Genomic DNA, 12,333 nt, shown 5'->3' on the forward strand with positions numbered 1-12,333 from the left:
TTGTAATACAGAAAGAAAGCCTTTTGGGGTAGTAGGTGCCACACTAATCCTGATTTTATTTGTTCCTCCTTTTTGAAAGTGAAAGGTGAGGGGAAAGACTGCAGAAGTGAGGGCTCAGCTAAGCAAAAGGTAATGGTGAGGAGGGGTATATCTCAAGTAAGGCTGTGCTGCATGCGCTGTGGGTTACTGCCATGCCCTGAAGGTGAAGAGCACTTGATCGATAGCAGAACAGCTTTGTCCTCTTTCACATCCTAAAAATTGCCTGCTTTTTAGCAATCCTGCTAATGTTACAAGAACTTCATTAAACTGGACTCTCAGTGCAGCTGACCTAAGCGTCCTGATTAGATAGGAAAATCAGGCAAAGTCCAGATCACAACCAGGGTAAACAAAAGTTGAGTGATTTATGGAGAAAAATGCACGTTCATTGTTTTCTTGTATTTCCTGGCATATCTCAGGTTACTTTTTAAGTTTCTGTGAGAGAGGGAGGAGTGCTAAAGTGCCTTGGAGTCAAAGCAAGAGGAGTGAGTATACTCACAATTTTAACTTTTGGGTTGGCTCATAAATGAGTTGGAATTGTCTTGCCTAACACCTTACAGGCAGAAGGGTACCTGCCCATCACAGAAAGCCTCAAGACTTGGAAGCTGTGCCTGGAGAAAGTCTTCAGACTCATAGAGAAACAGATACTGGCTAGCAGAGAGAAAGTCAGAAATCCTCCTGGCTTCACAGGTGTCTTCAGAAGAGTTGGTGAGGCAGGCAGAGCAAAAATAAATTTCCTGCATCACCTCTGGTTTTGCAACTCCCGGCTGTTTCTGGTGCAAAGACTATGTTACAGTGGGGAAATTTTGTAAACAACACGATTTTTGTAAATATCGGTAGGAAAAAATCAAAGAACTGTGTTCAGCCACTCTGCCCTGGCCCTGTGACTACTCCTGTGGTTTATGGGGACTCACAGGCTTCTCTGAGGATGGCAGACGTGCCAGTAGTAAGTTACTGTGCCTTGTGCTCTGAGCACCAAATGAGAGTAAGAAATTGCTAACTGAGCCACCAAAATGTATGTTTTGAACACATAATCTTTGGGGTTTTTGTCCTTATTTTTAAGTGTCAGGATTAGCCAGAGACTTGAATAGATAGATTATCCAGGACATGAAGACAGAAATAGGACTTTATGTGAAAGAATTGAAAATCATTGCTTGACCACAGCTTTAAAGTTTCTGTGGTTGGCAGCTGGAAAAATCTTTACACTTGTTGCAACAACCTCCATTTAATGGTGTATCTAATTTAGCATGCAAATATTGCGAGTGTGTAATGTCCCTCACAGAGAATCGTTAACGTTATTTCTGGGGCCTTGCTTTGCAGATGCCACAGTCTTGAAGTTGTTTGGTGTTCCAGTCTTATTTTGTACATAGTATTGCTGTGCCCGGGACTGGCTTCTTAGTTAGTGCTTATCTGTAGTCATTGGGCTTCAGTGCTTCTTGTTACAGACATAAGGGACCAAGGGAGAAGAGGAAAGACCTGCGGATAGTGTTGGGATGGCTTTAACAGATGTTTCATAGCCAAGGAATCTCTTAAACACTGCTGATCACAGATCACAGAATCTTAGGAGTTGGAAGAGACTTTGAAAGCTCATCCAGTCCAACCCCCCTGCCAGAGCAGGATCACCAGACCAGGTTGCAGAGGAACGCGTCCAGGTGGGTTTTGAATGTCTGCAGAGAAGGAGACTCCACAACCTCTATGGGCAGCCTGGTCCAGTGCTCTGTCACCCTTACAGTAACAACGTTTTTCCTCATGTTCAGATTGAACCTCCTATGTTCCAGCTTGCACCCATTGCCCCTTGTCCTGTCATTGGACATCACAGAGCAGAGCCTGGCTCCTTCCTCCTGACGCTCGCCCTTTACAAATTTATAAACATGAATGAAGTCACCCCTCAGTCTCCTCTGCTCCAAGCTAAAGAGACCCAGCTCCCTCAGCTGCTCCTCATAAGGGAGATGCTCCACTCCCTCCATCATCTTTGTGGCTCTGCGCTGGACTCTGTCAAGCAATTCCCTGTCCTCCTTGAGCTGAGGGGCCCAGAACTGAACACAATATTCCAGATGCAGTCTCAGCAGGGCAGAGTAGAAGGGAAGGAGAACCTCTCTCGACCTAGCTGCAAGGGCACATTGCTGGCTCATGGTCATCCTGCTGTCCACCAGCACCCCCAGGTCCTTTTCTGCCTGGCAGCTCCAGTCACTCATCCCCAAGCCTGTAGCACTGCATGGGGTTATTGCGAAGAAGAGAGTAGGCAGATTTAAATGCTTCAGTTCTAGTATTTTCCATACCAGCAATTGTAAAGATTTGTCAGGCTCTTCTGTGGAAGATGGGTTAAACGCAAAATCTTGCTATAGATTTAATGAAGATTGTAATTCTCCAAATGGTGTCTTGTTAAGCTCCTTTTCCTACTTGCCTGTCCTTATTCAGATTGGGTAGAGCTGATGTGGTTGTACATATCCAAGTTGGAGGTAGATAAACAAGTAAACTTGTAAAAGAAGTATAAAATGTGAATACATCAGTAAAAACGCTTGTGTGTATCTAACTGTCTCTCTCCTCATTCAAGTTGCAGGAGTCATTACGGCTGACTTTCTGTCAGGATTATTTCACTGGGGAGCAGATACCTGGGGATCTGTGGAGCTACCCATAGTTGGAAAGGTTTGAGATTCTTATCCTTAAGCTTGAAAAAGTTACAAGATACTTTTCTGAAACAATTCCAGTATTCCCAGCTGTATCTTTCTTGCAGTCTTGCCAATGTAACCAGTGTCCCCACCCCCAGAACCCTCCTCCACTAAACAGCACAGTGTATTGGTGGTGAAGTGCCATGTTTACGTTTGGCTGAGATGACATGTGCAAGGTGACACTGTTCCGTTTTATCACCTTATTTAAGGTTTGCACACAGTTTTGCAATACCCATGTTCATAGACCTTCCCAGGACCTTCCCACCGTAAACACAGAAACCTGGCTACACTTCCAGCTCTTCTAAAATGCCACTAAACAGACAAATGTGGAGAATTATTCCTGTAGCTAAACTCTCTACAAGATGCTTTGTAAAGCATGAGGATGCTCCAGTAGGAAATCTTTCCAGTTCTCTGTGCTACTGGCCTCTATTGTGAATGCAGTAGCGTTAGAATGGCCATGAGTGAAGATTTGGATTTGAGATGTATTATACATCTGCAGCTACAAATGCTAGATGCTCAGTGTGGAAGGTGCACTCACCTCTATAATAAGCAATAATCTTTTTAAAAATAAATTTATTCATATCTACCATTAATTTCTTCTCACAGTGCAATATTAGAAGGATCTCTATACTAAAAGTATAGTAGATCTCTACTAAAAAGTATATGGGATATTCTTTGTATTTATTCAGAAATACATGAACTAGAACAGTAGAGTTAAGACTGTTGGTTTTAGGCATATTTTTATTCACCTTCAGTAGACTTAGTAGTCCTTGAATCCCTGTATCTCTGGACCATAGTTTTTGTTTGTTTTAAAAGAAATTTTTAATAAAAGAGCATTGCAGGAGACTATGCACTAAATAAACAAGGGTTCACACTGGTGAGAACACCTTTGCATAGACCCTACATAAGACCCTACTTTTACTGTCCGAGTCCTACCCATCACATTTACTCTCTGACCTCTAGAACTGAGTATTCAAAGGTGATTTCTGTTCCTAGAGGAGGCTTTTCTATAGTCTGTTTGACTTACATTGGTTTGTGTATGTAATTTAACTTGCATTTAGTCTGCGATGCTGTCATCTGTAGCCTATGCAAAGGCTGAATTTTCTTTCCTTTTAGTGTTTTCTTGGTTTATGCTGCCTAGCAAGTGACAAGTTGGTGAATTTCAGTCTGTCTTTATGAAATTAGGATGCTGATGCTTTGATTTTGAGACCTAGAGACTAAAGGTCCAAAGTGAAAATTAGGAAGAGTAAAACTGAAAAGCAGTGAAAAGCTGGATTTGAATCTGGAAACTGAATTGCTTTGCAAATGTAAATTAAATTATCATAAGTGTTGTCATCACAAAAGTGTGCATCCTGCTTACACACTCTGTACTATGGTACGCTCTTAAACTCAGTCATCAGATTTGAATGCATGTGATGTTTTGGGTGGGGTTTTTTTTGCATTTTCTCTCCAAGATCGTTATTGAACTGTAGTGTCATGTTTATCAACTTGTTTGGTTTTTTTTCAGGCTTTCATCAGACCCTTTAGAGAACATCATATTGACCCCACAGCAATCACCAGACATGATTTTATAGAGACCAATGGAGACAACTGCTTCATGACTTTAGTCCCGTTGGCAAACATGGCATACAAGTTTGTTTCTTTTTCCCCAGGTAAGCTGTTACTTCTGAATTAGGTGGATTTAGCATTTTTATTGGTATTTAAATGCATGTTTGTCTGTGAGAAGCTAGGAGCAATCAGTGAATGCAGGATGACAAGTAATAGCTGTTGGAGCCATGATGCTCCTGGGAGTGGGGAGGGAAACTTTTTTTTTCCTTGAAAGTGGAGCAGCTAGAAGGTGGGACAGGTGCATTATTTAGCTCAAAGAAGAATCTGTGGCTGAAAGGTCTTGCATGGAAGCATTAGAAGTTACAGTAAAAATCCTTTTTGTAAGAGGGATCAAACTGTATAGGGAAACTCATTGTTCCAAAGTGTATAAAAATGCTTCATCTCTAAGTAGAGGTACTTTATTTGCAAACTGGAAGTGCAAGAATTAAAGGATTGATTTAACTTTATAGATGGTAAACTCACGGTTTACTCACAGTGAGTTGACAGACTCTGGGCACTTACCAGCCCATCTTCTGCCATTCTGGGATTGCTTGTGGCTCGCTGGTCCTTGTGACACTTCTACCAAAGTAGCTTCATTGAGGGCTTTGTGCAGCACTGTCTGGGCAAGATATAATTTTCCTAGTATAAATTTACCTTTTCATAAATGGCATTTAAAGATATACATCTTTGTTTTACAGAGGCATTATATGAAACATGTCCTTGGGAGTGTTATGTCTTTGCCCTTATCATCTTCATAACCATGACGAACCAGATTCACAAGTGGTCTCACACGTACTTTGGTCTTCCACGCTGGGTCATCTTTCTACAGGACTGGCACATCATCCTGCCTCGGAAGCATCACAGGATCCATCACGTTTCTCCACATGAGACGTACTTCTGCATTACAACTGGTACTGCCATCTGGTTCATACTGCCAGCTCTCTTTAGTAGTCTATGCAGTTCACCTGGCAAGATGTACTAGTGACAGCCTGTTAAATACCTAGAAAATTACATGGTGAAGCTAACTGTGCTCATGCATCATAGAAACCATAGGGGTAAGATTTGTGATTGGCTAAATGGTAGATTTCAGCCTGACAAGGTAGTCAGTGGGACTGAGATCTGATTGCACAATATCTTGGTAATCTCATGCTAGTAATGGATTTTGTTCATTAAAGTCATGAAGCTGCTGTTCCTTCAAAAGAGCGTATCATCTGCAAGTGCAGCTTACCTGGAATGCTCAGTCATTTCTAAAGCAAGGCTTATGGATTTTCAGCACTCATTCATTCTGATTTGGGGCAGAGGTATGGACAGGCTTGCAGTAAATTCTGTTGTGGTTCCTCTTGCATGTATATTAAATTTTATGCCTACTCTGCAGTCACCAGGGTTGCACAATCCTGAATAAGTTATCAAGTTAATCGGACAGATGGAAATAAATCACTGTTTTTTCATTCTATCATTCAATTTCTATCAATTTTGGAATATCTGCCAAGAAACAAATCTAGTTCTCATGAATGTCATGTAGAAACATGGTACAATTAAGAAGCCTGACTTTACAGATGATGGCAAAAATCTTTCCAGCTTCAGAGCTTTTTTTCAGCCCTACTACATACTGCAAGTTTAAGCCTGACCATTATTAGCAGTCTTGGGCTAGGTGCATTTTTCTCATTAAAAAAGTAGCATGTACTTCCATGCACGCCATGCTTTCTGTAAGTGTTCATACCATACTAGTCTGACATAACCCAGCATGATAGATTGTATACTTGTTTTTTCCAGTGGAGCAAAGTGTTTCTGCAGCCCAAATTCTTTTTCTTCTAGGGTAGAAGTGAGGAGGAGAACAGAAATATGCAATCAATGTGCTATATTAAAGGACCTGTACTGAGTAAAATAGGACTCGTTATTGAGATGCATTTGTTAGTGACTTAAGAGTAGACAGTCAAGTCCAAAGAGCATACTTGGTTTCAGAACTGACCTGTGTATGAAGGTCTGCCACGGTACCATTGTCAGGGAAGGTGTCAGGTAGCAGAGCTTTCTGGCATTCCCAGTATTAAAATCCCCATTAAAACTTTCGGACTGAGTGCTGTTTTTAGACACCAGGAAGGAGCCATCCATTCCTTGAGGAGTAATGGCTGTGTTAATGAGAATTGCATGGGCTGACTTCCTAAAGGGCATCAGTGTACAGTGGGTTGAATGGAGCTGCAGGATTGCAGGTGAGCTGGGAAAGATCATGTCCAGCCTCAGAAGGCAGCTGAAAACAGTGCTTGTTTTAGCAGATCATTAAAGCTGCAGTTGTGTCTGATTAAGAATGATGTAGCTCTCTAGAAATACAATATTTTTCAGCAGTGAATATCCTGAATGTTCTCTCACTTCAGTATCACTGTCCCGTAACAGCTGTACACACGGTCTAAGACATCACCAGCAAGAAGAGTTGTTTCCCTTCTGCTGGCTGTGTCTCTGCTGTAGGGATGGCACTCGGACCTGGCAGAGCTGGTGCTGCGGCAGCTTTTCCATGTTCATCCTGCTCATGCTCTCCTGCGCTTTAGCTCTTTAATGTGAATCACTGCTGTTAGCTCACTGTTTCCATTGTGGTAACAACTTCTTCATTCCTGCCTCTCCTTTGGTTTTGTTTTCTTACACATTTTCCCCTTAATGGTGTTTAGGTCCCAAATTAAAGTCTTAATTTTTTTTTTCCTTTCTTTTCTCCAAACTGTGGCATTGATAATGTATTTGAGATTTCAGAGCCGTGTTGTGTGTATTTACTTTCTTGCTGTACTACCTAATAAGGAACACAGGGAAAAGCTGAGCTGGCTTTGGCAATAGGGAAAATAATCAGGGGAAAAATAGCTGAAATTATCGAGTTGCTTATATTTCAGTACTAAAACTAAGGTGCTACAAATACAGATGTCTTGCTTCTAACATAAATCATTCAACTTGATAGTCTCTTTTCTGATAGCATTGCAGTGGCCATAGACTCCACCTCTGAACTCCCCTTACATTTATTTAAAGAATGTTATTAAATAAACATTGCAAGACATTGAACTTTGGATGCTATTACTAACTAATCCCTTTTTTCCTTTGCAATCGCTTAGGTTGGCTGAACTATCCATTAGAGAAGATAAGATTCTGGAGGTGTTTGGAGAACATTATCCAAGGAGTTACTGGGGAGAAGCCAAGAGCAGATGACATGAAATGGGCTCAGAAAATTAAATAACTGTTGCCAGCTTTCTGCAATCCTTAACTTGTTGCCAATGTTGTTTTTTAAAAAACAAAATTATATCAAGCCATCAGCCAAATTCAAGACCTGCAAAGAAATAACAGACTCTGAAGCACAAACTAAAAAGTGCTAATGCAGACTGTAATGAAAAGAACTAATTCTTAAAACAATACTTGAAATGAAGATGATTACTCTTACTGAGCACCTTTTCATTTAGCCATGTCTGCATACAGCTTAGAAAATACTTCATCACTGTATCTCATAGGCTATCGGGCAAGCCAGAAGGCAGAACAGACACTCCATTGGTACATGGTGGCGTAGAAAACATGTGTTGTATCAACATTATTTAACACTTCAAATGTAGCTTGTTGCCTAAGACCTATAGGGAGAATGGTGACAGCAGTTTGTCACTTCATGTTTGAGTCCAAATGCACTGCATGAAAACAGTGTGTCAGAGTAATGGAAGCCTATGAAATCATCACTGTTCGGTGCACTTAGTGATTTATAAACTCACAGCTCTGTCTTCACTATCATGTTAAATCTAATTGATGTAATGTGGAACAGACTTCGAGAATCCCACTCCAGCAGTGGGCCACGAATCCTCAAGTGTCTTCAGTTTCCCTTGAAATAAAATTGTTCTCCTCTCTACATGGAATTGAGCAAACGTTTCTGCATAAGCCTTCAACTTAACAAGCCTCTGAGGAGAGGGAGGGCGCCTGGTACAACACATGCTCACGTTTGTTCATGTGGAGTGCTCACTGATGAGTCTTCTATTAAGTGTTTCCTACCCTGACAATAAATGTTTAAAATAGTTCTAGCAGTGGGCACTTTGCAAATAGCTGTATTCCAGAGCTCAAAGTATCAAACTTGTAATGCTAGAAGGGAAATGTCAATGACTGGTGTTTTGGGTTTTTTTGGTTTTTTTTAAGGTGCTTGCTTGTTTCTGTAAATAATATAAAGCCTTAATCTCCTTTGGTGTAATGGAATAATATTTTAATGTGATGTTTGAATGTATATAATATATTTATAACAAAGCAGTTGGATAATACTAATCATGTTTGTAAAGTCTTGTTGCTGTTCTTCATTCATGGATCGTCAGCACTTAGTTTTTGAACTTGGTTACTAGATGCAAAATGCCGCCTGAAACACCTTGCAGCCTATTAAGTCTTGTTTAGGTTGAAGTGATCAGTTGTTTTTCAGCTTCATAGGAGGTTGACACTATTACCTTAGACTTCAGCACCTTTCAAGGAGTGCAACTAATTCTGCTTTGGAGGCTAAGCAGTAATTCTGCTGGATGGGGGGAGGGAGTTCCCCTAAAAGCATTGAACAGGCACTTCATCAAGTGAATGTGGTTTGGATCTTCTTCCATTCTCTCCTAAATGAAATATTAAATCTTACTGAGGGTCAAATCTGAGACTACTTTCCCTTCCCTAGTTGTAAATCTTGTTGAATTCAAACTGTATTTTCCTGAAGTGTAAGGGGGTTTTGAGTCATGAGCTCACTAACCTTGAGCTCAACTTCTTCAGGTATGATGGACCCCAACTTCTTGAAGAAATTGGGGCTTGGCAGCTCTCCTTCACTGGAAATGGTTGAATGCAGACATGTTTGAGCTGGGTTCTACAGATTTAAATTGCAGTTGGTATCTTGGTTGCAAAATACTTAATACGTTTAAATGATTCAGAGTCTTGGAGAACTTTATACCATTACATGAAACTGTTGTCTACTCCAGTTGTCATAGTTGATATTGGGACTCCATGTAGTTTTGTCAGTAAAGGATACTTCCACTTCAGTAGGAGTCTCAAAATGCACTTAATTGAGGAGGGAGGAGGAGGAAGGAATCCTTCAGTGCTGTTATTGTAGAAGACAGGTGTGTGATTTCATACTGTCTTTGGGGAAAAGAGCAGGTTGTCCCCTTTTTTCCCCATTCATGCCATCAAAAGCCTTAGCTTAACATACAAAGCCATGTAGAGCAGAGGGGGGAGCAGCCAGGAGGTTGCAGGCTTGGTCGGGGAAAACTGCTGCAAGCTGGTGGGTTCTTTGTTAGTTAATGCCTGTTTCTCCCAAATCCGGGTGTTTAGTACATTTGATTCTATGCCAACCCTGCTGGCTTAAAGTTGTTCCTAGAAGTAGTTTTATTCCTACTTAATTTCCAGGCACTGACTGTTTAGCTTTATATTAAAAAAAATTGAAATGTGAATGTAAATTTGGGTGGGAGGAAAGGTAACATTTGCCATCATGGAAGTCAGTGTGCTGATCACTGCGCTGAGTCAGTGAAGTTAGATCCATTAATACTTCCTGTTTGTGGCTGAAACTTGTTTTAAATTTCTTTGGCATAACAGGTGTGAGGTGTTGAATATGTACTGAATGCTGGTGAGGTGGGGATGCAAACAACCATGTGTCCAGAGCAAAGAATGCTCCTTCCTCTTTTCTCCTTCCAGTGTGCAGGTCCTGCACTTTTAGAGCTGTAGGGATGCTTCAGGAACATCTGTTGCTGTGAGTACGAACAACCGTGCTGGTTACTTCTGCCATCTTGACAAAAGTTTAAGTTCACACCTGCTTCTGCCTTGGCACTCCCATAGTCCATATTCTAACAGATTTGTAGTGGGTGGTGGTCTGTCCCTCCTGCCCTCATCCCTGTCTTCCCACTTTGCTCACCCTTGACCTCAGTTTGTGTTAAGTAACCAGTGTCAGCCCAGTACAGAACTGGGTGGATCCTCAGGACTCTGGTGTAAAACAGCTTTAACCACTGTGTCATTTCAGAGCTCATTTCTCACTGCAAATTAAAATACCAAGAGGACAGCAGTAGCGCAGTGTATGTAACACATGGATCTGAAGCACATAAATTATTAGAATTTGTTCTTTAGCAGTGCTGTTAAAGGCAATTTGTTCTCTTCCAGCCACTTGATTTACAGTCTTACTGGAAATCTGAGCTACTAATACTGGTGGTTTCTGGGCCTATCTATCTGTTAATCTTGGTTAATTATGAGAAAGTGGGGCAGCAGTTAATCTCTGGATGCTGTTTTACATGCTGGTGCTGTGCTCAAGTCCTGAAGCAGCTCCCACTCAGTGACTCAACACATCCAACATTGCTGGCATCTCCCAGGTCCCCTGTTAATGCCCCTGTTCGCAGGGCAATGTCGAGGAGCGTGGCCTGTGAGCAAGGTTTGGTTTTGTAATCCTTGATCCTTGTGTCCCTGCTGTGTGTCGAGGTGTCTTAAAGCTTTCTGTTCCTTGTAGGAAGGCTAGTGAACGCCTGTATGAATTGGCTTGGTTTTTCAGTCCAGTTGGTTCCTGGAAACTGTTCCACCTACTTAAAGCAGTGGATGCTTTTGTAAAATCAGTATGGCAATTGTGGAGCAAAAGGTTACACGGATCCTTCTTAACAGATGTAATCTGGCTTAAGATAAATTTGTCTTAAATTGATTAGGAACGGATTAGAGCCAAAGCAGAATAAGGCACTCCTTTTAAACTCCACAGAGATGGCCTGCATTTCGGTTCAGCTAAATGCTTTTAAAAGCTATTTGATTTCAGTCTGTCACTTCCACAGAAAGATGCGGTTAGGTACTCATGGTAATGCGAGGGCCTAGCAGGAGCAGATCTATTTCTTAATGTATATCTGTGGCATGTCAGAAATCCTACAAGCAGAGCTGTTTGGGGTCTCATTTGCAAGGGGAAGCATTGCACTGTGGTAAACTGAGGAAAATTATTGCAAAGTGCCTTAAAATCCCGCTCAGCCTTCTTTTAAGCCAGTTATCAGGGCAGCTGCTGGGGCTGGTGTTTGCTTTGAAGGTCCCATGGACGCATTTCAAGCTGCTCAGCTCTCTGATGCATCTCAACTTCTCCAATTTTGTTTCATTTTGCTGCTGGATCAACTTACCTATGTTTTCCACTTGCCTGCAGCCTTGATGTCTCTGCTGCCTCTGTGGAATACTGGGGATGAGCAAGGAGAGCCCCTTCCCGAGTTGGTGCTTACTGGAATAAGTGTGAAACAGTTGCACTGCACAAGGAAAGGGTATTCTTGAAGGCAGCCTTACTCTTGAAGACCACGAAGTGTGTCTTTCTCCATGTTTTTGTCTCTCTGTAGCCCTCCCGAAGCTTGGCAAGTAGGAGGCCTCAAAAGTGGAAATGAAGCTCTGCTTGGTAGGGGGTTAACCTGGTCACCCACCTTGCCCCCCGAGGTGATGCCTGAGGAGAGAGGCTCTGGCTTGGTCCCAAATCCATCACCCTGCGGTGCTCAGCCGTAGGCTGTTCCCCAGCTCCTAAGCTCTTGTGCCACCTGACGGCGTCACTGCTGCCTGCATCTACCCAAGCTCAGCCACCTCTGAAAAGGGGTGTTGGAGCTAAATGAAATAAAATCCACGCGGTAAAGCCAACATTGCTGTTTTAAAGTAGCTTCAAGACATGACTGGCAGAACCAGTACTTTGGCTCTGCTTGATGCTAAAAGTTGCATACGTTGAAGTTGCTTTGTAACTGTTTCTGCAAATTTTCATATGATGTCTTGGGGCACGGGTTTTTGGAATATTTGTTGGAAGACAAAGCAGAATTCATTTTCCTCTTTTTTTTCCTCCTTTCTCCTGACTGTATTAACTGAAGATGTGCTGTTGATTAAAATACGGCATCGTAGATCTTCCTGGTGTTCCTCATGTCCATGGCTCGTCTATAACAGGTTCATAGCAGCTCGGTCCCGCCGAGACAGCAGGGAGAAAGCTGGGGATGCAAATGCTTGAACAGCGTCGAATTATTACAAAGTAACTATGACTGCTGGTGAAGCAGCAGGCGAGCTAATGCTGCTCGTGTTCTGGCCGTAATGAACATCCTTCGCCAATTAT

At 42.0% G+C, this 12,333-nt stretch overlaps 1 protein-coding gene across 1 annotated transcript in view; it reads left to right on the forward strand.

Moving 5' to 3' along the window:
- The window catches only part of TMEM189 (transmembrane protein 189), a gene marked incomplete at its 5' end in the record, with an annotated part of 16,715 nt that extends 9,163 nt beyond the window's left edge, over window positions 1–7,552 (forward strand). The window contains 4 exons of the mRNA XM_010193616.1: window positions 2,591–2,682; window positions 4,213–4,357; window positions 4,991–5,203; window positions 7,379–7,552. Of these exons, the coding sequence (XP_010191918.1) occupies window positions 2,591–2,682; window positions 4,213–4,357; window positions 4,991–5,203; window positions 7,379–7,500 (572 nt within the window). The remainder of the gene's footprint in view (window positions 1–2,590; window positions 2,683–4,212; window positions 4,358–4,990; window positions 5,204–7,378) is intronic.
- Window positions 7,553–12,333: the final 4,781 nt, after the last annotated feature.

Source organism: Mesitornis unicolor, unplaced genomic scaffold (assembly GCF_000695765.1).
Source record: "Mesitornis unicolor isolate BGI_N332 unplaced genomic scaffold, ASM69576v1 scaffold36771, whole genome shotgun sequence".
Classification (NCBI taxonomy): Eukaryota; Metazoa; Chordata; class Aves; order Mesitornithiformes; family Mesitornithidae; genus Mesitornis; species Mesitornis unicolor.